The sequence below is a fragment of the Chiloscyllium punctatum genome, chromosome 20 (genome assembly GCF_047496795.1).
Source record: "Chiloscyllium punctatum isolate Juve2018m chromosome 20, sChiPun1.3, whole genome shotgun sequence".
Classification (NCBI taxonomy): Eukaryota; Metazoa; Chordata; class Chondrichthyes; order Orectolobiformes; family Hemiscylliidae; genus Chiloscyllium; species Chiloscyllium punctatum.
In genome coordinates, this window is record NC_092758.1 from 62,188,989 (window position 1) to 62,212,071 (window position 23,083).

Consider the following 23,083-nt stretch of genomic DNA (forward strand, 5'->3'; position numbering starts at 1 on the left):
AGAGTTCTGGTGTAGTGGTTCCATATAGTCTCTTTGGTAAAATAATCCATTTTCAAATGAATTATTAATTACAAACCCCAACCCCATCTAACTGATAATACTAAATAAACACTGTTTGCAAACAGTATTTTAATAATGCTTTTTAAAAAACATTGACTTGACTTGCAGATATTTTTGGGACAGGTATTTCTCAGAATGTTTATCTTTAGTGTAACATTTGACAATACCATCAATAGTTTATAATACTTCACAGGAGCACCATTATTTTTATTTTCGTAGGGGAAAGTGGGTGGAAAATGGAATGTGGTCCCATTCAAACACAGTAAAAATCCCATGTAACTTTTGTATAAATTAATGATGCTGAAGAGATTAATGTTCATATAACTGTAATGGGGCCTCCATTAGCATGTAGCAATGGTGTGGAAGGAGTTTCAGTGATCAATTGCATCCTTCCTGAAGGATGGAGCATCTTTGTCAGAAAAGAGATTACATGCAGACAAGGAGAGACAGGCAAAGGATTATTTCCATACAAATACCTTGTTTTCCTAGTTTAACTCTAAAATCCCCTTATGTTTGTAAAGACCTGATGCCTGTGGAATAAAGAGTCCATGCTTCATCCACGTGCTTAAATCTTACATTATATTTCGAGCATTGTCAGCAGGATTCCACAGAACAAGAATCAGGCTGATGAGGTTGAAAGGTTGGAGAGGTTGGAGGTTGGAGATGATGGCAGAGGATTTGAAAATGGCAATGTTTATGAGGGAAGTCAAAGCTGTTCTGGTATCTGAAATCCAGGCACAGGCTCCTCCTGCTCAAATATTCTACTTGACAATGAATAGGAAAATTGACAGATTTGGAGGAAGACTAGAAACATCTGATAATTCATTGAATGAAGACTGGACTGAGAGAGCACAGCTAATTATGGCAATGCAGGGGCCTCAATAAGAACAAGCAGGTGGTGTTCATGATCAAACATATGGAAAGCCTATTGGGAAATATTAGGAATATGACCAGGTATTTAAATAAGTCCACAGCAGACCTTTGAGGTACTGAGAATGGTTTTTGGGATAGCACGAGACTGACATAGCTACAGCCACGGTTTTATGAGTGCAAGCAAGCTAAATCAGAAGACCCTGTTTCCATATCCCTGGAGCTGAAAATGTTTTTCAGTCACGTCATCCTCCTGAATCTCTTATTCAAATCAATCAGGGACAGGCAGCTATAGGACTGCCTAGGGGTTGTAGCCAGATTGATATTCCGGTGGAAGTAGAGACATTAAGAACACTTATGGTTTTAGGTTGAATGTTTTCAAAGATATTTGGGTGACCTTGGAAAGATGCTATAAACAGTAAATTAAGTATGGCAGATGTAGCTCAGCAGTCTTTAAGCATGCTCCATGCACTCAAGGTGTATCAGGCTTTAATAAATCTTAGCAGCAGGGAATCGTTCTTTTACCCATCTGTGCAGTGACTGCTTTTGAACTTTCATGCCAGTGTCTCCAACTTGTCAACATGGGGCCTTGCTAGAGCATGATGTGTCACATGGAGAACTCTCACTTGCTATAACATTGGGAGCTTTACTGTGGGAGAAAAGGGTAGTCTACCGATTCCCCTTGCCAACTTCAGTGACTAGGGACACAAACATGCAACTGTCAAGGACAATGGACTGATGGAGGAGATATTTCTCAACTCATTTCAAAGATGGACATTGGTGAGTTGGAGGACACCCAGAGAAGGCAGTGTATGGGACAACTTTCAATAAAGGTGATGATGACATAGAGTATTGTAACTAAAGATGATGGTCCAGTGAAGATTCCTTCCCACTGGAACCCATTTCATCATCTGAGACTTCCCGCAGAAGCCTTTGGAGAAAGATCTCATCCAAGAGTTATCAACACTGTTGGCCATAGGCCCATAAACCACGTGAGGAAGAAAACTGGAAAACTTCCAGAGCTAAATTGTGGATCCCCTTACCTGACTCACCCAGTCACACTCTCCTTCCCTGACTATGGATCAAATTAGATGTAATTAAGCTAAGGGATGTGACTGCCTCTTGAATAGATATGTCCAAGACAAAAAAAACAAATGAGGGTTAGTCAAACCACCACCGCAAGGAATCTTCACCCAGTACCACACATTGGTAGAGGTAGCAAATGCAATTAGGTACCAGGACTGGTCATACATCCAAATCTCACAGTAACAATAGCCCAAATTTGATTCACTTATTGTGATAGAGCAACAACACTAGAATGCTGTCCAAAGGACATTTCGATGCTAGTTTGACAGTTTTGTGGGTTTCTTTGATTGACAGTGCACCATTCTAAGACACAATAGTTTTTTTTAACATTTGCAAATTAATTCACCACATAGATAGGTTTTGAACAGTGGGAGGCAATCTTGGGTGTCTGTTGGGTGGTATAAAATCAGATTTATTAAGGCCTATTTGTTCTGGTCTGTCCCTCATTACCCACACACAATCCGACCAGGTCTTATTCTTCAAACACTTCCATGAAATCTCACTAAAATATTTTGACTGGACCTCCAAAAGTTCTATGGGCCTTTGTCTGGGAGAAGAGATGCTAATCAGTCAATCTTCACTCATAAGTACGAGGATGGGTACGACCCGTTTTATATTTAACAATAAATAATAAAAGCGCTACAAGCATTGCTATCAAGCTGCAGAAACAGAGATTGGAAGTGTAACATTTTTAGTCTTTACAGCAGCAGCAGGGTGATGTTGCCTTTTGGGCTGCTGGTGTGTTTTGGGAGAAATGCGTTTCGCTCAGGCGGCTCTGGGCCTCCGTAGCCGCTGGGGAAAGATGGCGGTGGTTCCGGATGTTCACGTCAGAATCTGCGCGCAAGAAATCATCAAATATGATCTGGAAATAAAGGCGTTGGTCCAGGTAAAGCGGTCAGTGCTTCACTCGTTGTGCCAATACCGAAATATAGCAGTTAATGATCAGGACAGAAGTGTGCGCGTGTTCCGGCAGATTGTGCTCGGACATTGGAACCGGAGTGTGGCTTCAAACTGTAAACTATTGTAGATCTGTGGTTTGTTTTACAGCAGCTTCCCCATTAAAGGTCCGGTGATTGTGAACAATAAGTATGTGCTTCTGGTTTATTTTTTTTCATGGGATGTCGGCGACGTGGTCAAAACCAGCATTTGTTGCCCCCCCCGCCCCCCATTGCTTTTGAAATGGGTGGCTGACAGGGTCGTTTCAGGGGGCATTTAAGAGGCATTCGTATTGCCGTGAGTCCGGAGTCACATATAGACCAGGCCAGGTAAAGGGCTTCACCACAGAGCACACCAGATGGCCCCCTTCTTTCAAGACCATAAATTTTCCTCCCACATGGTTGAAGATGCCCTCCAGCATCTCATCCATGTCACGCACCCCTGCCCCTCAAACCCTACCCCTACAACAAGGACAGAACCCCCCCTCCCCCCCCCCCCCCATTCCACCCCACCAACCTCCACATAAACTGCATCATTCCCCCAACATTTCCACCACCAGGGTTATATTTCCCTCCCCACCCCTATCCACTTTCCACAAAGACCGTTCCCTCTGTGACTACCTGGTCAGGACCATGCCCCCCCCCCCCCCCCCCCAACAACCAACCCTCCCCTCCCCTCCTGGCACCTTCCCCTACCACTGCAGGGATTGCAAACCCTGCGCCCAAATCTTCCCCCCCCTCACCTCCATCCAAGACCCCAAAAGTGCCTTCCACATCAATCAGAGTTTCACCTGCACTTCCACAAATGTCATTTATTGCATCCGTTGCTCCTGATGCTGTCTCCTTTACATTGGGGAGACTGGACACCTTCTCGCAGAGCACACCCGCACCAATCAACCCCACCGCCCTGTGGCCCAACATTTCAACTCCCCCTCCCACTCTGCCGTGGACATGCAGGTCCTGGGCGTCCTCCCTTGCCACTCCCTCACCACCCAACGGCTGGAGGAAGAAAGCCTCACCTTCAGCCTCGGAACACTTCAACCCCAGGTCATCATTGTGGACTTCACCAGTTTCCTCATTTCCCTTCCCCCAACCTTACTCCAGTTCCAACCTTCCAGCTCAGCACCATCCTCATGACCTGTCCTACCTGCCAATCTTAATTCCTACCAATCCACTCCATCCTCGTCTCCAACCTATCACCTTTATCCCCACCTCCCTCCACCTATTGTACTCTTAGCTACCTTCTCCCCAGCCCCACTCCGCTCCCATTTATCTCTCCACCCCAGAGGCTCCCAGCCTCATTCCGGATCGAAACGTTGATTTTCCTGCTCCTCAGATGCTGCCTGACCTCTTATGCTTTTCCAGCACCACTCTAATCTGGACTCTGATCTCCAGCATCTGCAGTCCTCACTTTCGCCTGCTGGATTAGTGAACCAGAATACCTTTTACAATAATTGATAACTTTACTGCAACACTATGAGGTCAACTTTCAATTTTATCAATTGTATTAAATTTCACCAGATGACCACTGCACCACACTCTCTTGATTGCATAAACGTATGCACTTTTCATCCACATACATCAAGGGGATTTTTTTAATGCCAGCCTGTGAATCACTCTGGGCAGAATGAATGAATTTTGGTGATGATAACAAAATAACGTAAATCATGTCAGAGTAACATTTACATTTTCATGGCACCTTTTCATCCTGCATTTTTGTGCAGATGATGTTTTTAAACCATGGTTTGTTTCCAGAACTTCCATGGTGTCTTGCTTTTATCGGCTCATGTCAACGTTGTTTAAACATGGAATAAATTTTGGTTTAAATCAAATATTGAATGTGATCACTTATTTGGTCCTTCAGCAGACTTTTGGAAGTGAAAATCCTGCAGTCATTGAAAAAAAATTGGATGTTACCATTAGTGTGGAGTTTCAGGCTGTTCTAGATGACGAAATAATAAAGAATAACCTGCTCCATCGAGGAGTAACAGAAATGGCTCTTAAGTTATATTTAAAATTTGCTAGTGATTTGCTGTGTGTGTAAGTTCATGCAACAGATGACGTTCAGAAGTGATGATTCTATATTTTAAGGTGTTCACTTTTTAGATTTGTTAGGAAGTTTATCTTTAAACAGATGAGTAGGAATTTCTGAATGTGATGTGCATTTTCTCAGTTTCCTCACAAATTTTCATTTTACCAGTGAAATGGAGGAGCTCACTCTTCAGTTTTGGATAGAAGTAGGTTATCTGAACCGCAATTTCTTGAGAAACAGAAATTGTAAATGCAGATAGAAATACAGATCTGTGTCTATCAACCCTCTGACTGACTTGAGGACTTTCTTGCTGCTGATGGAAATCAGCATTTGGAAGTGCTCGGTGTATGTACAGAACACACAAAGGACTTATAACTCGAAAAGGTTACCCTTGTCTGTCTTTGGCTATTATGAGAGCTTCTGCCATTTTCTGGTCTGTGTGGATAAAACAGTGGCTCCTAAAGCTCCCTTTCATTCAGCTGCCTTGTAAATAAAACCTTTGGAAAACAAAACAGAATTCCATGACTGCTTCTTTCCTCTCTCTCACGTGCATGCCTGTGATTCCCACTGCAGCAATTCATCTGGAGGATGTTCTCCAAATCATTTAAGGCAGTTAACATTCAGGAATATGTTCTTAATGGCAGTAGACTACAATCTGTGGAGAAACAAAAGCAGTTTGGTGTCAATGTACACATTATCAATTATTGGAATGTTCACCTCCATCTCAAGGGGGACTGGAATACAAAAGTGAAGAAGAGATATTTCATTGTAACTCAGGTTCTGCTGTCAGTGGGTTCTGCTATTTTACCTCAGTAAAGCTATATTTACCAAAGATTGTGATACATTGCAAATTCACTGAAATTATAGCAGAGCTTAAGGGGTTAAGTTACAAAGATGGATTTCATAAACAAGACGTGATCCAGTGAGGTTTGAAGACTGGTGGGTTGAGATCTGTAAAACACTAAAATAAATTGATAGATTAGAAGCTGTTTACTGTGGTGGGGAATTATAAAAGAATGAAGTTAGGAATCATTTTTCATAAAGAATGTGGTGTAAATCTAGTTCTTTGACTGCAGCTGCTTTGTAAATTGAAAATCTCAAGATTTGGGTGTACTTTTTTTTATCTTAGATAAACATTATGAATCAGCGGTAGGTGAGGAGTTGAAGTTGAGATTAATCATAATCTAGCACATTTTCTTATGCTTGTGTCCTAAAGGATAAAAGCAATGGTGAAAAATGATAATACATTGCAAGTGAAACTGCCAGTGGTATTCTCATGACAACATGCAATCTCAGTTACCTCCTGCCCACTTGCATTACATAAGTTATTGTGCCACACTTAAATGGAAGTCAAAACAGTTTTTTTAAAAAAAAGTAGTGTAACTTTTCATTTTTGAGTTGGCTTTAAACCAACTAATATTTCTCAGCATTCAGATTATCCGTCCAAATTAATTTTCAATTTTACCAATCAAAGCATATTTCAAGTTTTAATGCTAAGTTGACTACAGACAGTTGAAAATTCTTCATTCTCTTGTTAAATTGTAACTTGACTCTAAAACCTTTATTGTAATATTGAATGATAAAGCAGATTAGTAATATATTGCATGTGTTAAATTAGAGGTTTCTGTTATCATATCTGAATAGTTAAACATCCTTATGTAACAAATGTTGATCAAACTGCTTTGAATTTACAGTATTTTATTCGTTTTGATTTTATTTTCCTTATGCTTTCAATTACTTCTCAATAGACTGTAAAACAATTATGACTTGATTTTGATCCATCAGTGGTAAAGAATCCCTCCTATATCTGTGCAATGTTAAACCAGTAAAACAGAAGATTTGAATAGTGAATACCTGTTGGATTTCCCTTCAGGATATCAGAGACAGTCCTGGACCCTTGAGCTTACTCACAGAATTAAATGCTAAAGTGAAAGTCATGTTTCAGCAACTCCGACTTCGAATACAGGTGAGTGAAGATTTGAATGGCTTTCTAGTAGATATTTTTGCTTAAACGTTCAATGAGAAATGTTAATAATGTAAAGCAAAGAACTGTAGATGCTGGAAATGTGAAACAAAAAAAACAGAAATTGCTGGCAAAACTCAACAGGTCAGGCAGCATCTTTGGGAAGAAAGCAGAGTTACCATTGAGTCAAGTGACTCTTCATCACATTCTGCCAAAAACTCACCAGATTCGAAATGATAACTCTGATTTCTTCCCACAGGTATAGCCAGACCTGCTGAGTTTTACCAGCAATTCCTGCATTCATTGAAGAAATGTGAATATATCACCATTTGAAACAAGCACATAATTAAACTGAGGAATTGTGCTCAATACCTTTGCTCAACAATCATTGACCACTTTTAGTTCGAAGCATATATTGATTTTTTTTTGGTAAGATCCTGTACCTGTGCCATTTTGGAATCTTTTTAGCTCTCTGTAAGTGACAATTAGCCTTTCTGATATATATCATTAATTGTCTATTCCTATATCGGTTCTAACAGCTAAAAATGAAAACTACAAAATTCTTGGCTTGTTTCCTCGGATTCTATCCATTAATGTCTTTCAGTCTCTTTTGAAAGTATTGTCTGCAACTTCCTAGGATCTCATCCATGTGGCCATTCCTGAGTAAGTTTCTGCAGGAAGTATTGGCTGACAGTTCAACTCTCAGGAATGTTTAACTGAAACCCAATTCTATTCTTGATGTCTGTAACAACAGCAGCAATTTGAGTTTGGAAAATACCTTTAATTACCTCGGATACATAACCAAAGTACATAATAAGCAGGAGCATGAATAGTTGAATTTGAGGGGCAGAATTGAAGGCAGAGACATTGATGAGGTTTTCAAAATTAGAAAGAGGTAATGTTTGCATTGAGTATAAATACCTCTTTGGGTTCAGTGGTGTCATTTGCTTTCTTCAATGACCTGTGTGCCTACCTTTAATGGAAATTGGCACCCACTCTTCTGTATGTATTTGTGCAGTAAGAGGACCCAGGAGTGTGACAGTGACATTGCCTGTTGAAATGGATTGAAAATTCATGCTCCATACATGAGTGCACCTTCAATCTCTCTGAGGATGAACAAAGTTAGCACTAGGTAAGGCATCATTTGGTTTGAAGCACATTGGGCCTCCCCATTTAGTGTCTGTAAAGTGGATACTAGAGGAAAGAGTTATAGAGGAAATTATTGCACTCTATTAATGTAGAGTTGGATATTCTGGCTTCTGCTGAGTCATTGTTGGGCTTTAAGTGGGTTCATTCGTGTATGAATGCTAACATAATTTCCTGATATTTTTGAAGGACCTAGAACAGATGGCAAAGGAACAAGATAGAGAATCTGATAAACAAGCTCTACTGGCTGAAGTAGAGAATCATCGCAAGCAAATGTTAAGGTAAATGATCTTTTTTGGTAAGTCTGAAACTCTTGGGATAATTATAGTTTCAAACTTTACAAAATCCTTTACAATCCAATGACAATCTATTATAAGCAAAGTAGGAAGCTAAAATTATTTGAAACTATATTGAAACTAAAAAGGAAACAAGTCCAAAAGGATTTATTATTTGGTTTAATTGATCCCTGAAAAGTTCATGCACATACGTTTAAACGCGAATCAAAAAAAAATCTATCATAGAGTCTTGAGATGTACATCATGGAAGCAGACCCTTCAGCCCAACCCGTCCATGCTGACCAGATATCCCAACGCAATCTAGTCCCACCTACCAGCACCCGGCCCATATCCCTCCAAACCCTACCTATTCATATACGCATCCAACTGCCTTTTAAATGTCGCAATTGTACCAGCCTCCACCACTTCCTCTGGCAGCTCATTCCATCCACATACCAGCCTCTGTGTGAAAATGTTGCCCCTGAGGTCTCTTTTATATCTTGCCCCTCTCACCCTAAACCTAGGCCCTCCAGTTCTGGACTCCCGATCCCAGGGAAAAGACTTTGCCTATTTATCCTATCAATGCCCCTCATAATTTTGTAAACCTCTATAAGGTCACCCCTCAGCCTCCAACGCTTCAGGGAAAACAGCCCCAGCCTTTTCAGCCTCTCGCTATAGCTCAAATCCTCCAACCCTGGCAACATCCTTGTAAATCTTTTCTGAACCGTTTCAAGTTTCACAACATCTTTCCGATAGGAAGGAGACCAGAATTGCACGCAATTCGAACAGAGACCTAACCAATATCCTGTACACTGCAACATGACCTCCCAACTCCTGTACTCAATACTTTGACCAATAAAGGAAAGCATACCAAACGTCTTCTTCACTATCCTATCTACCTGCAACTCCACTTTCAAGGAGCTATGAACCTGCATTCCAAAGTCTCTTTGATCAGCAACACTCCCTCAGACCTTACCATTAAGTGTATAAGTCCTGCTAAGATTTGCTTTCCCAAAATGCAGCACCTCGCATTTATCTGAATTAAGCTTCATCTGCCACTTCTTAGCCCATTGGCCCATCTAGTCAAGATCCTGTTGTAATCGGAGGTAACCTTCTTCGCTGTCTACTACACCTCCCAATTCTGGTGTCATCTGCAAACTTACTAACTGTACCTCTTATGCTTGTATCCTAATCATTTATGTAAATGATAAAAAGTAGAGGACCCAGTACCGATCCTTGTGGGACTCCACTAGTCACAGGCCTCCAATCTGAAAAACAACCCTCCACCACCATTCTCTGTCTTCTACCTTTGAGCCTGTTCTGTATCCAAATGGCTAGTTCTCCCTGTATTTCATGAGATCTAACCTTGCTAATCAGTCTCCCATGGGGAACCTTGTGGTACGCCTTATTGAAGTCCATATAGATCACATCTACTGCTCTGCCCTCATCAATCCTCTTCCTCAAAAAGCTCAGTCAAGTTTGTGAGACAATTATTGTGCAATTCACAAAATGTTCAATATTAAATAACTTTTTTACAAAGTAATATTCCCTTTATAATGATGAAAGAATACTGGATTGGATCCAAAATGAATTGTAGTTTGACACGAAATTACCTAGATTCTGACATGAATTACTTCTAAAGATCAGCAAATAAAGGTGGGCATTTTGACAAGCCTGAAACAGATGTGAAGCATAAAGCTAGATGTGCGTTCCTGAATTCTTATTGTTCTGCCTCCTGTAATGTAGTTCTTTCGTATGATGTATTGCATTGTGTTGGCTTACTTTTTTTTTAAAAACAAGTACACCCAAGTTATCGTTAGAGTATTTTTTTAAGCAAGTGAGTAGCACAGAGAAAGGACAAACCAGAGATAGGTGTTAGGAGAAGTCTTAAATAGCCAACACCTCTCTTCATTCAGTACTCCCCCAATCTCACCACACTGTGTGAGGCATTCCATGATAGACCACGATTTATGATCATAGTTAATATAAAGCATTACCTTTTGGATTTTTATTTGTTACTGCACTTCTAAGAAAGGAATTTTTCTTTTATTACCAATATCTGCCATTCCCAGATTTTAGAAACTCCCTCAAAATTCCTTTTGAAACTGTATCTTTTTGGGAGAATCATTGTTACAAGATTTGAGCTTTATAAAATTATGATGTTTTGGAATTATATATTTTAAATTGAGTAAATGATTGGGCTCATGTGACCTGTTTTAAAGTCTGACAAATGGTTAGTCTGGCTGGTTTGATTGTTAGAAATCAATGGAAAGCTCAGATTATTTTGGTTGGAAAAAATGCACGGTATTGAATGCAATAGGAGCTGCCTCTGTGTTAAAATGAGTAAGGTTTGAGTCTCCCAAAGTCTCAGAAAAATGTTGATGCACTTGGTTGTAAATCGTTGTACCATAAACTGACCATTTAGATTAGATTAGATTAGATTACTTACAGTGTGGAAACAGGCCCTTCGGCCCAACAAGTCCACACCACCCCGCCGAAGCGTAACCCACCCATACCCCTACATCTACATTTAACTAATTAGGATTTATACCTGGATACAGAATTAACATGTTTCACATTACAATAGGGAAATGGGGCAACAGAAGCCATCTCTGAGATCAAGTTACAAGCTTCCTTACAGATAAATGAATTGCGAACAGCAGTTTTTCCTGTGGTCAGAGAAGTGAAAAGCTGCCTGGCTTTGCAAACTACAGCAGGAGGGAAATGGTTTTCTTTCAAATACATTCACCCTGCAACTTTTTAAACAGTCTGAAAGATTCTGGCATAACTAGGGAAAAGAATAATCAGAATAGGCTTTATTGCTGGAAGTGGAGGTAAGATCATCTATGAAAGCTGAGGAAAGTGCCTGGAGATAATCGCGGGAACTGATTTAAAGCTGGGAGCAACTGTGGGATGTTGTGATAGAAATAAGTTGCCTATAAAAATATTATTTAATTAAAAATGTTTTTGAATCATTTGTTGAAGTAAAAATGTTAAAACTTGAAATTTTGTAATGTCATTCAGCTGGAAACTAGAAGCTTGATCCTCTTTTGAAAGGCAACAATCTTGATGGAGATTGTGACAAAGTTTAGGTTCCAAATTGCTTTAGGTGTGTCTGTTTTTTTTTGTGCAAAATAGTTTAAAAAATATGTTCTTGCTTGCACCAAGCAAAACCTGACTTTAAAGAAAATAATCTTACATTCCAAAGAATTGAATTAATCTGATTAAAACACAGATAACTGACAGTTCTAATTCGTGGCTGTTGTATAATGTTAATCTTAGTGATGCTTGGTGGCTCCAATTATGAGCACTTTTTATGCAAGGCTGTCCAATTGACATGATCACAATCAGATTATTTCTGTTATTTAAATAATCAAATACATCTTCTTCAAGATATGTGTTGCAAAATCTTAATAAACTATTAAAATATTTTATATAACCATAAGGATTTGAGACAAAGCAAAATAAAATTATTCTGTTCATTAGCATCAGTTACAAATCCACAGAAACAATATATATACCAAGAAAGGGGATGAAATCTAGTATATTCTGGAACATAAAGTTAGTCAATCATTATTAACCAATATGTAAATAATGCACTGAGTTTTAAAAGTCTTCATCAAGGATGTCCAAATTATGGCTTGAGGTTTAGATCTAGATCATGAGCTTTGACACCCAGTCCAAATACATACAGCACTACTGCTTTACACTCCTTTCTCTTGTCGTCAGTGCCTGATTCCAGTTTTCTAGACACCAGACCACACTCCTTACCTGTCTGTGCTCTGCTAGTTTGTACCCCAAATGCTTCTCAGTGTGACTGAACGATAGTAAACTGTGTGCAGGAATTCCTTCCTGTTGTGAGTTATTTGGAGTAGTAATAGAAAATAGAACATTATAGTGCAATATAGGCCCTTTGGCCCTCTATGTTGTGCCAACCCGTGAAACCAGTCTGAAGCCATTTAATCTACACTATTGCATTTTCATCCATACATCTATCCAATGACCATTTAAATGCCTTTAAAGTTGGCAGGTCTCCTACTATTACAAGCAGGCTGTTCCGCGCCCCTACAACTCTGAGTAAGGAAACTACCTCTGACATCTGTCCTATACCTATCACCCCTCAATTTAAAGCTATGTCCCCTCGTGCTAGCCATCACCATTCAAGGAAAAAGGCTCCCACTGTCCACCCTATCTAACCCTTTGATTATCTTATATGTCTCAATTAAGTCACCTCTCAACCTTCTTCTCTGTAACAAAAACAGCCTCAACTCGCTCAGCCTTTCCTCATAAGACCTTCCCTCTATACTAGGCAACATCCGAGTAAATCTCTTCATGAACCCTTTCCAAAGCTTCCACATCCTTTCTATAAGGACCAGAACTGTACAAAATACTCTAAGTGTGACCGCACCAGACTTTTGTACAGCTGCAGCATGACCTCATGGATCTGAAACTTAATCCCACTACTAATAAAAACTAATACACCGTATGCCTTCTTAACAACCCTATCAACCTGGGTGGCAATTTTCAGGGATCTATGTACCAATATCTTGCTGTTCATCTACACTACCAAGAATCTTACCATTAGCCCAGTATTCTTTATTCCTGTTGCTCCTTCCAAAATGAATCATTTCACACTTTTCCACATTAAACTCCATTTGCCACCTCTCAGCCAGCTCTGCAGCTTATCTATGATGAACATTACCCATCAACCTCCACCCTCTGTCTTCTTTCACCTAGCCAATTTCTGATCCAAGCTGCTAAATCACCTTCAATCCCATGCCTCTGTATTTTGTGCAATAGCCTACATGGGGAACCTTATCGAACACCTTACTGAAATCCACTATGCCACATGAACCACTTTACCCTCATCTACCTGTTTGGTCCCCTTCTCAAAGTATTCTAAGGTTTGTGAGGCACGACCTACCTTTCACAAAACCGTGTTGACTATTCTTAATCAACTTATTTCTCTCTTGATGATTATAAGTCTATCTCTTGTAACCTTTTCCAACATTTTACCCACAACCGAAATAAGGTTCACTGTCTATAATTACCAGGATTGTCTCTACTCCCCTTCTTGAACAAGGGGACAACATTTGCTATCCTGCAGTCTTCTGGCATTGTTCCTATAGGCAATGACAACATAGAGATCAAAGCCAAAGGCTTTGCCGTCTCCTCCCTGCCTTCCCAGAGATTCCTAGGATAAATCCCAACTGGCCCTGGGGACTTATCCAATTTCACACTTTCCAGAATTGCTAACACCTTCTCCTTGTGCACCTCAATCCCTTCTAGTCTCGTAGCCTATATCTCACTATTCTCCTCAACAACATTGTCTTTTTTCAGTGTGAATTCTAATGAAAAATATTCATTTAGCGCTTCCCCTGTCTCCTCTGACTCCACGCACAACTTCCCACTACTGTCCTTGATTGGCCCTAATCTTACTCTAGTCATTCTTTTATTCCTGATATACCTATAGAAAGCCTCAGAGTTTTCCTTGAACATATCTGCCAATGACTTCTCATGTCCCCTTCTGGCTCTTCTTAGCTCACTCTTTAGGTCTTTCCTGGCTAACTTGTAAATTTCAAGCGCCCGAATTGAGCATTTACATCTCATCCTAACATAAGCTTTCTTTTTCCTCTTGACAAGAGCTTCAACTTCTTTAGTAAACCACGGCTCCCTCACTCAACAATGTTCTTCTTCCTTACATATACTTAATTGGCAAGGACACGCAGTAGCTGTTCCTTCAATAAGCTCCACATTTAAATTGTGCCATCCCCTGCAGTTTCCTTCCCCATCCTATGCATCCAAAATCATGCCTAATCTCATCCTAATTGCCTTTCCCCTAGCTATAACTCTTGCACTGCGGTATATACCTATCCCTTTCCATCAATAAAGTAAACATAATCGAATTGTGGTCACTGTCACCAAAGTGCTCACCTACCTCCAAGTCTAACACTTGGCCGAGTTCATTACTCAGTACCAAATCCACTGTGGCCTCGCCCCTTGTTGGCTTGTCTATGTACTGTGTCAGGAAACCCTCTTGCTCACATAGGACAAAAACAGGCCCATCTAAAGTACTCGAACTATAGTGTTCCCAGTCAATATATGGAAAGTTAAAGGCCCCCCGGAACAACTACTTTGTCACTCTCGCTTCTATCGAGAGTTATCTTTGCTATGCTTACCTCTATATCTCTGGAACTATTCGGAAACCTATAGAAAACTCCCAACAGGGTGACCTCTCCTTTCCTGTTTCTAACCTCACTAGATGAGTCCTCAAACATCCTTTCTGCCACCGTAATACCATAATGGTTGATTATGCCAAGAAGAGGAACTCTCAAACGTTGCTTTGGGTACATTTATCGGAATGAAATTGGAGTAAGTATTAATGTAAAACTGCAAACAAGGCAGAAGAAAATTCAAGCATGAAGTTGAGAGAGAGAGAGAGAGAGAGAGATAGAAAGAGAACTGCAGTTTGAAGTGACCAGAAGAAGAATAGAATCCTGAATGAAAAGGAAGAGGCAAAAAAAATCACCTTTACCTAAGATGAATAAGAAAGAGAGTAGCTACCTGAACTGGAGCAGAGGAAAACAGTGCCGATGCATAAAAGGTTATGAAGAAGGTAACCCCAAATAGGTTACCAGTTGTGATAGGAGCATTAATACATAGCAATTAATGGGCAATGAGTGCTATACTACCCAGTGATGGCAACATTCTAAAAACAACTCAAAGAGAAAAAGTTCATCAGGTATCAACAGCTTTGATTATTTGTTAATAGAAAATGTGCAGGTTAGGTGAACTGGCCATGCTACATTGCCCGTAGTGTAAATGTAGGGTAATAGGTTTGGGTGGGTTGCACTTCGGCAGGTCGGTGTGGACTTGTTGGGCCGAAGGGCCTGTTTCCAGACTGTAAATAATCTAATCTAATCTAAACACATTTTCATGTAATCATGTGTTTGGAAAAGCAGACTTTGACATTTAGGAAAAAGTTGTAGACCATTTAGACTTTTGATCCTGACTTGCCATTCAGTGAGATCGTAGCTGATCTGTAACCTAACTTCTTTGCCTGTACATTCCTTAATACCATTCGTTAACAAAAAAAAGTCTCAAATTTAAAAGCTATTGTCATGGTCCTATGGATAAATGCCACAAATCCCTTTTTTTGTATCTCCATTTAACCCTTATAATGTTCACTGTCTGCTAAGGCAGTTCTCTCACTCTACAATTTTTCCAATCTTTATTGTAGATTATTCGCAGCATGCATATTTTGCCCAAAGGCAGATCTTTGGTTCATAAAAGTAGAATCTCTACAGTGTGGAAACGGGTATTCAGCCAACTGAGTCCACGTCGATCCTCCAAAGCACATCCCACCCTGCCCTACCCCTGTAACACTGCATTTTCCGTGGCTAATCCACCTGGACATTATGGGCAATTTAACTTGGCCAATTCACCTAAACTGTGGAAGGAAACCGGAGCACCCAGAGGAAGCCCACACAGACATAGGGAGAATGTACAAACTCCACACAGTCACCTGAGGGTGGAATTGAACCCGGTCCCTGGTGCTATGAGGCAGCAGTGCTAACCACTGAGTCACCATGCCACCCCATGTTCCATGTTCTCTGTCATTTGCCATCTTTTAATTTACCAATAGCTTTCCTTAATTTTGAAGGCATTGAACATTGTTATTTTCTTCAATCCTGCTTCTCTCTTTCCTTAAAATATACCATTCATTACATCTTTTATTAATATTTCCTTCTAAAATGTGCCCTAACAGTTTCTCTGCCTTTTCAAAATTATGTTCAGCAATTTCCTTTGTTCATTCTTTCGCCTCAACAGTTCAACAGATCTTTTGCATCCTCTTCCAAATCTGTATTTCAAAGCTACCTTTGCATAATTGTTGTTATAATTCTCTCCTAACTCCCCTCATCTTAACACCAGATTGTGTCTTCAGAGCACTCTTTGATCATGGCTTCTGCATAGAGAACTGATGATGAACATTTTGTCAGACACCTCTTCAAATTTCACATAGTTTTGACTCTATATTAGCTGATATCACTTTTCCTGTTTGTCCTATATACACATTCCTTATGAGTGGTCTATGTTTGCAGTCTACTGCTCTATCCTTCAGCATCTTAATCCAGTCAATCTGATGAAATGCCTTTTCAAACGCTACCATATAAATAAATCTTGTCAAACTCTAAACTGTGTTCACCAATTAATCTTATGCCACTTGCTTCTCTTCATCATCCTCCCGAGAAAACCTTAATAGACTTTACAACCTGTTACATTTAGTTATCACTCCCATCCATCTGAGCCAGACCTCAGTAATGACTAATGACTTGCAATCCAAGTTGAATTTGAAATTTGTAAGATCTGTTCCTTCTACTTCATCCTAGTCTATCCTTTCGCTCCAGTGTTGCACTTAGACATTTCCTACTTCTTGCCTGCTGTAATTAGTTTACACTGCTTAAATTTTTACTGTAAAGTCTGTTTCATTTGTAGAGTTCCTTTCTGTCCCAGTGTTATTGCCAGTGTTTAATGAAATGAAACTCGTCATCCCACACCTCTTTCAGCCTTGTGTTTGCCTCCCTAATTATTACCAAAGTACTAATTTGCACATGGAGAAAGTGAGGACTGCCAATCAGAGTCAAGAGTATGGTGCTGGAAAAGCACAGCAGGTTGGCAGCATTCGAGGAGCAAGAGAATTGAAGTTACGGGTATAAGCCCTTCGTCAGGAATGAGGTTTGTGGGTCGGGCTGAGAGATAAATGGGAGGGGGCTTGGGTTGGGGGAGGTAGCTGGGAAAATGATAGGTGTGTGAAGGTGAGGGAGAAGGCGATATGTCAGAGGGGGGAGTGATGGATGAGTCAGGAGGGCGATACGGAGTTGGATGCTTGGGACTGGGATAATGTGGGAGGAGGGGAAATGACGAAACTGTTGAAATCCACATTTATTCAGTGTGGTTGCAGGGTCCCAGGGTCGAATAGAAGGCATTCCTTCTCCAGGCATCGGGTGCTAACGGTTTGGCGGTGGAGGAGGCCCAGGACCTTCATGTCCTTTCCAGATGGGAGGGGGAATTGAATTGTTCAACCACGGGGCGGTGGGGTTGGTGGGTGCGTGAGTCCCAGAGATATTCTCTGAAATGATCCGCAAGAAGGCGTCCTGTCTGCCCGATGTAGAGGAGAGACTGATGCAGTAGATGACATTGGTAGAGGTACATGTGAATTTCTGATGGATGTGGAAGGATCCCTTGGGGCCTTGGATGGAGGTGAGGGGATGGGTGCAGGTTTTTGCACATGATTCAGAATTATCCAGAATTTAGTCCCTTCCTCTGATTTCTCTTCACAGATGCTTCTAGAGTTGCTGAGCTTTACCAACAATTTTGTTTAGGATGTCTTGTTTACTCTTTCCTATTTTGTTTATCCCAACAAGGATCCTAACACTGGATCTCTGCCCCTGAGCCACAGTCTGCAAAACTCCATATACTGCAGTTTAACTCCATATACTGCCAGTTCCTATGCCTGTACCTACACTTTTGCTTGCAAGAGATATTTCCCCCCCTACACATCAACTTGCACCCATTACGCTGGACAAAAAACATTAAAACACTTACTGTCTCAAATGTTTTTGAATTATGGGCATTGAAGTAAAAAGCTAAATGTTCTTTCCTTTCTGCATTTAATTCTCACTCTTATCAAATTCCCAATATTTATACCTTGTATATAATGCATTCTGCTTACAACGTGTGACCATTTTGCACGACATGCCTAACATCAGCTGGAGATATTACTTTGAGAAGAAGGTGCATTATCTCACAACGTACTTAAGTTTTGTGTTTCTTTAAAGCAACCAAACAGCTTGGCGAAAAGCAAACCTAGCCTGTAAGCTTGCTATAGACAATCATGAAAAAGATGAATTGCTGCACAGTGGTGATTCTTCAATTCGGCACCGGTAAGTTGTGAGTTTTTTTTGGTCCATGTTATTATTTTGTCTTACAATAGTCTGCATATTCATGCTCAGAATTCCTTGCATTTGTTTGTGAAAGGAATTATCTTGATCTGGCACAGTGATAGCTAAAGGAAATTATTGGTATCTTTTGAACAAAATCAATTTAAAATTGCCAGTGATTTTTATTTTTGTATGGATTTTTGATACATTTGTATCTTTTGGATGTTCTCTGAAAGAAGCAGAGACATCTTGTGAGTGTTGCTTTCTGTTCTTTGACAGTTTATATAGTCCATGAGAAAGTGTAACCAAGCTATTTTTGTTGAGGATACTTTTGCATTTTCATTGAAATGAAACCAAATAACAAAGTACGACAACAGAAAAAATACTACTGCTGAAATGGACTAAGTTATTTTGGTTTTAGAAAGATGACGAAGGAAGGCTTGGTGCAGACTGCAAGCAGCATTACAGAGAGTTTGATGAGTATCAGTAGGATGATGTCACAACAAGTGCAACAGAGTGAAGAATCAGTGCAGACACTAGGTAAGGTTGAAATATTGTGTGGATATCCGATATTCTCCATGTTAACTTATTATAAGGCACAAATGAGGAGTACTTCCGATAGATTATATAAGGTTCTTGCTAGTTCCATTATGTGCAGATATAAAATTAAACTCTTTCTTCAGGATGCATAGAATTTGCATGACTGTCTACTATATTAAAGAGATCACCATATATATGTGTATACACTTTGTTCATTTGAGACAAGATAATTAAATATGTTTATCATTTGAAATTCTTAGACCTATTTTGTCCAAAGTGACATCTCTCTTATGGTGAAGTTACATTGAATTTGTTTCTTTAAAGCCTTCATTATTTTTAAACTTACGTTCTGTGTTAAAGGAAAAAAAAAATCAATCATGTAGATGTTGAAGGAATGCACAAACAGCAAACCAAAGTTTCAACCTGTGTCTCACTGCAATTCTTTCCAGAGACTCAAGTTCGGAGAAATTATACACTTACTTCAAATCTTAAATTTCTATTCAATTGATGTCTTCCAATTTCTTTTCTGTGGACTGCAGAAGCTATTTTATGATTAATTTCTGAGGCAGTAACTTTTCACAATTCTCATTTCCTAAATTGTCTCAGTTCTAATAATAAAGTGACTTCTCTACAAGCTCTCCTGGCTTGGAAACTGCACAGATGATGAAATACTTGCTGTGGTGACTGAACACCTGAATTGACCAACACTCTTATTTTTTTCTGAGCTGAACTGAAGAAGTTATTCTTCTGTTCTGAAGTAAAAACAAAACTAATGACTTTGTTCTGTTTAATTTGTTTGATATAAACTCATTAGTATAAATATCTTACCCATTAATATTGCAAGAGTTCTCTCAAACACTTAATTGTCATCATGTGTTTTTTTTTAACAACAATGTATTTAGGTCACTAAATACATTATCCTTGACCTTTTTAATAAAAAAATCTTCATAGAATTAACCAAAATCCCTTTGGCTGTATTTTAAAATCCAGCTTCTGAATATGATTCTATATAACAAGGCTTTCATCACTCTCACTGTGTTCACTTAGACAGTTTTGTAGATGATGCAAAATTCACTTACAAAAATGCTCTGTGTTGATGCATGAGAAACATTGAAAATAAAATCTTGGTTTTACATCGCATCTTTCACATTCAATGGATGTCCTACTTTTCTTTACAGCCAATTAGTCATAGGCTCATAGAGATGTACAGCACTGAAACAGACCCTTCTGTCCAACTGGTCCTGCCAACCGGATATCCGAACCTAATCTAGTCTCATTTGCCAGCACTTAGCCCATATTCCTCTCAACCCTTCCTATTCATATATCCATTCAGATGCCTTTTAAATGCTATAATTGTACCAGCCTCCACCACTTCCTCTGGCAGCTCATTCCATATACTCACCACCCTCTTTGTGAAAAAGTTGCCCCTTAGGTTCCTTTTATATCTTTCCCCCTCACGCTAAACCTCTGCCCTCTAATTCTGGACTCCCATCCCAGGGAAAATATTTTGTCTATTTTACCTATCCATGACCCTCATGATTTTATAAACCTATTTAAAAGTCTGTAAAATCTATTTTGTAAACCTCTATAAAGTCCTCCCTCTGTCTCTGGTGCTCCAGGGAAAACAGCCCCAGCCTATCCAGCCTATCCCCATAGCTCAACCCTGGCAACATCCTTGTAAATCTTTTCTGAACCCTTTCACGTTTCACAACATCCTTCCAATAGGAAGGAAACCAGAATTGCACACATTATTCCAAAAGTGGCCGAACCAATGTCCTGAACAGCTGCAACATGACCTTCCAACTCCTATACTCCACATTCTGACCAATAAAGGCAAGCAGATCGGCCACCTTCTTCACTATCCTATCTCCCGAAGACTCCTTTCAAGGAACTAACTGCACGCAAGTTCTCTTTGTTCAGCAATTCTCCCTAGGACCTGACCATTATTAAATCATTTTGAAGTGGAGTGTTATAACAAAGACAAAATGTGACAGTCAGTTTGCACACAAAATCCCACAAATAGAAGTCACATGGATGGCGATGGCTTGATGGTACTACTGAGTGTAAAGATCTGAAATGTAACATTTGATTATTGACATAATTTAATTTACTTTTTCCTGAACAATAAATAGTATTTTCGTGAACAAATTAGTTGCAGCAATAGAACTAGTGATTCTGTAGCTAATGACAATTTTGCATTGAAATCTATTAGTTTACTATTTCATGCTGTAGCAGTCAAGTGAAGCTTTATTATAGTTGGGACTAAACAATTCCAAATATTGGATTATCAATATAAATAATCGGTATGGAATGTTTTATTAAAATTCATTCATTTAAAAGATTACCGTTTGCAATATTGCTAATATAACTAACATTTTGAAGAGTTTAATGTTGTAAATAGCAAATTTCATACCAGCAATAAACAATGCAAAACATGCAAAATAAGAATGCAAGTGCTATTAGTGCCTCCATCAGTTTTAGAATATTGACCAATATTCTACTACTTCATAGGTTTCTTGAGAAATGTTCATGGAACAACCATAATGGAAAATATGATAAGGACTAAAGGAAACTGTCAAATTTTGAATTACATCAATAAAAATTTAAATTATAGCATCCTGCACCCAATTTGGTTTGGGCATTTGACTATACTTCAAGAGTAATTTATGGAATATTGCAGAACTTTGGATGTCCTGAGGATGTAATGACACAATATACCTCTTTTTAGTCACTGTTTTTGGGGTTATTCTCCATTCTTAAAAGATAAGTGAATGTGCCTCAAGTTAATTCTTAAAAATATAGTATGAAATATAATCAAGTTACAATCACTTTATTGGTCACAATATGCGGTTTGATTGACTTGCTTTGATCTGTACTTGCTTCAGGTTTTCATACCATTATTTTTTTAAAAAGTTTTAATACTAGATGCAGCTCTTTGGCTTACATTGTGTTTAATGTAAATCTTTAATAATTTTTCTTTTACTTAAGCAACATCATCAAGGACTGTTCAGGAGACAAATGAAGAATTTAAAAATATGACTGGCACTATTCAGCTGGGACGCAAGTTGATTACAAAGTATAATCGTCGAGAGTTGACTGACAAGCTGCTTATTTTCCTTGCTTTGGCTCTGTTTTTGGCAACTGTCGTATATATTTTAAAGAAACGTCTATTTCCTTTCCTATAGAGCTGGAATAAGAAGGAATTGAAATTAGGAACACTTCTAAATGATCCAGGGCACAACAAAAGCAATTGTATTATATTTATTTATGAATTAAAATGCAAACACATTAAGACAACCATATAAGTAATTTCTTATTTTATGTTCATTAATTAGAGCTTAATTGGGATAATAATTGATACTAGGAAGCAAAGCATAAGTATTTGCAACTTAGATATTTTGTGTTTTTCCCTTTAGCTGTATGCTATTACTAAATTGGCAGGAATATTCGTCTAAGAATTCATATCTGTGACAACCTTAAAGAAGCTAAAATTTGAAAGATGCAGCATTTTTGTTAATAATATGTACCACATCATGCATTATTGAGCCAACTAAAGTTGCTTGGATTCTGAGGAAATCTGCTTAACATTTAAGTATTGAAAAGGACGACTATACCCTGTAGTTGTTTCATGTCTTTAATATTATGGATGTAGTCAAAATAGTTTACAGGATTTTGTTATCTGTAAACAAATCATCTTATTTGACTGAACAGGACCAATTGTTTATGTTGTTGCACAACTCCCTATACTAAGGCGATATAAATTTATTTTGTAACCTGTGTTCATATTTAATGTAAGGAATTTTGGCCTTTTATTAAAATTGTGGGAATATTTGCACGTTTAAAAATATTAAACAGATCCATTAGAAAATATTTAAATACTAATATGTGCGCAACATAATTAATCTTATTTAACTTGTATGTAAGAGGATTTTGAATTATGACTGCAAATGATGACTAAAACATTTGCATTTCCACTTGTCAAAATAAAGCTTCAGAAAAAGTCTTTTCTACTGTCTGATTTGTTTTGTTAAAGCTCTGTTTTTAAATGTAGCTAATTCAAGGTTTGACTGTCTGCATTTATTATGCAAATAATAGTTTCTATTAATTTTATACCATATTTATACTTTATTTGAAATCTTGTTCTTTAATTAAACTTGTGTTTTTGAAAGGATCAACAAAGTAGCAAGAAGGTGAAAGACCAGGGGAGGTAACCATGAGTGTGGAGTAATTAGTCC

General features: G+C 38.8%; 1 protein-coding gene across 1 annotated transcript; it reads left to right on the forward strand.

Annotated features, from left to right (window-relative positions):
* The first annotated feature begins 2,749 nt into the window (after positions 1 to 2,749).
* bnip1b (BCL2 interacting protein 1b) lies at positions 2,750 to 22,851 on the forward strand. Its single transcript, XM_072591011.1, has 6 exons — positions 2,750 to 2,902; positions 6,857 to 6,949; positions 8,282 to 8,373; positions 18,207 to 18,311; positions 18,730 to 18,848; positions 21,837 to 22,851. Exons 1-6 carry the CDS (start codon positions 2,771 to 2,773, stop codon positions 22,031 to 22,033), a joined length of 738 nt encoding a protein of 245 aa, XP_072447112.1. The 5' UTR covers positions 2,750 to 2,770; the 3' UTR covers positions 22,034 to 22,851.
* The last annotated feature ends 232 nt before the right edge of the window (positions 22,852 to 23,083 follow it).

Bases quoted from the DNA above. Each gene is read 5' to 3' on its own strand.
- bnip1b (XM_072591011.1), top strand. From the start codon at position 2,771: ATGCGTTTCGCTCAGGCGGCTCTGGGCCTCCGTAGCCGCTGGGGAAAG. The intron at 2,903-6,856 runs GTAAAGCGGTCA...ATTTCCCTTCAG, and splicing joins AAATAAAGGCGTTGGTCCAG to GATATCAGAGACAGTCCTGG. The intron at 6,950-8,281 runs GTGAGTGAAGAT...ATATTTTTGAAG, and splicing joins AACTCCGACTTCGAATACAG to GACCTAGAACAGATGGCAAA.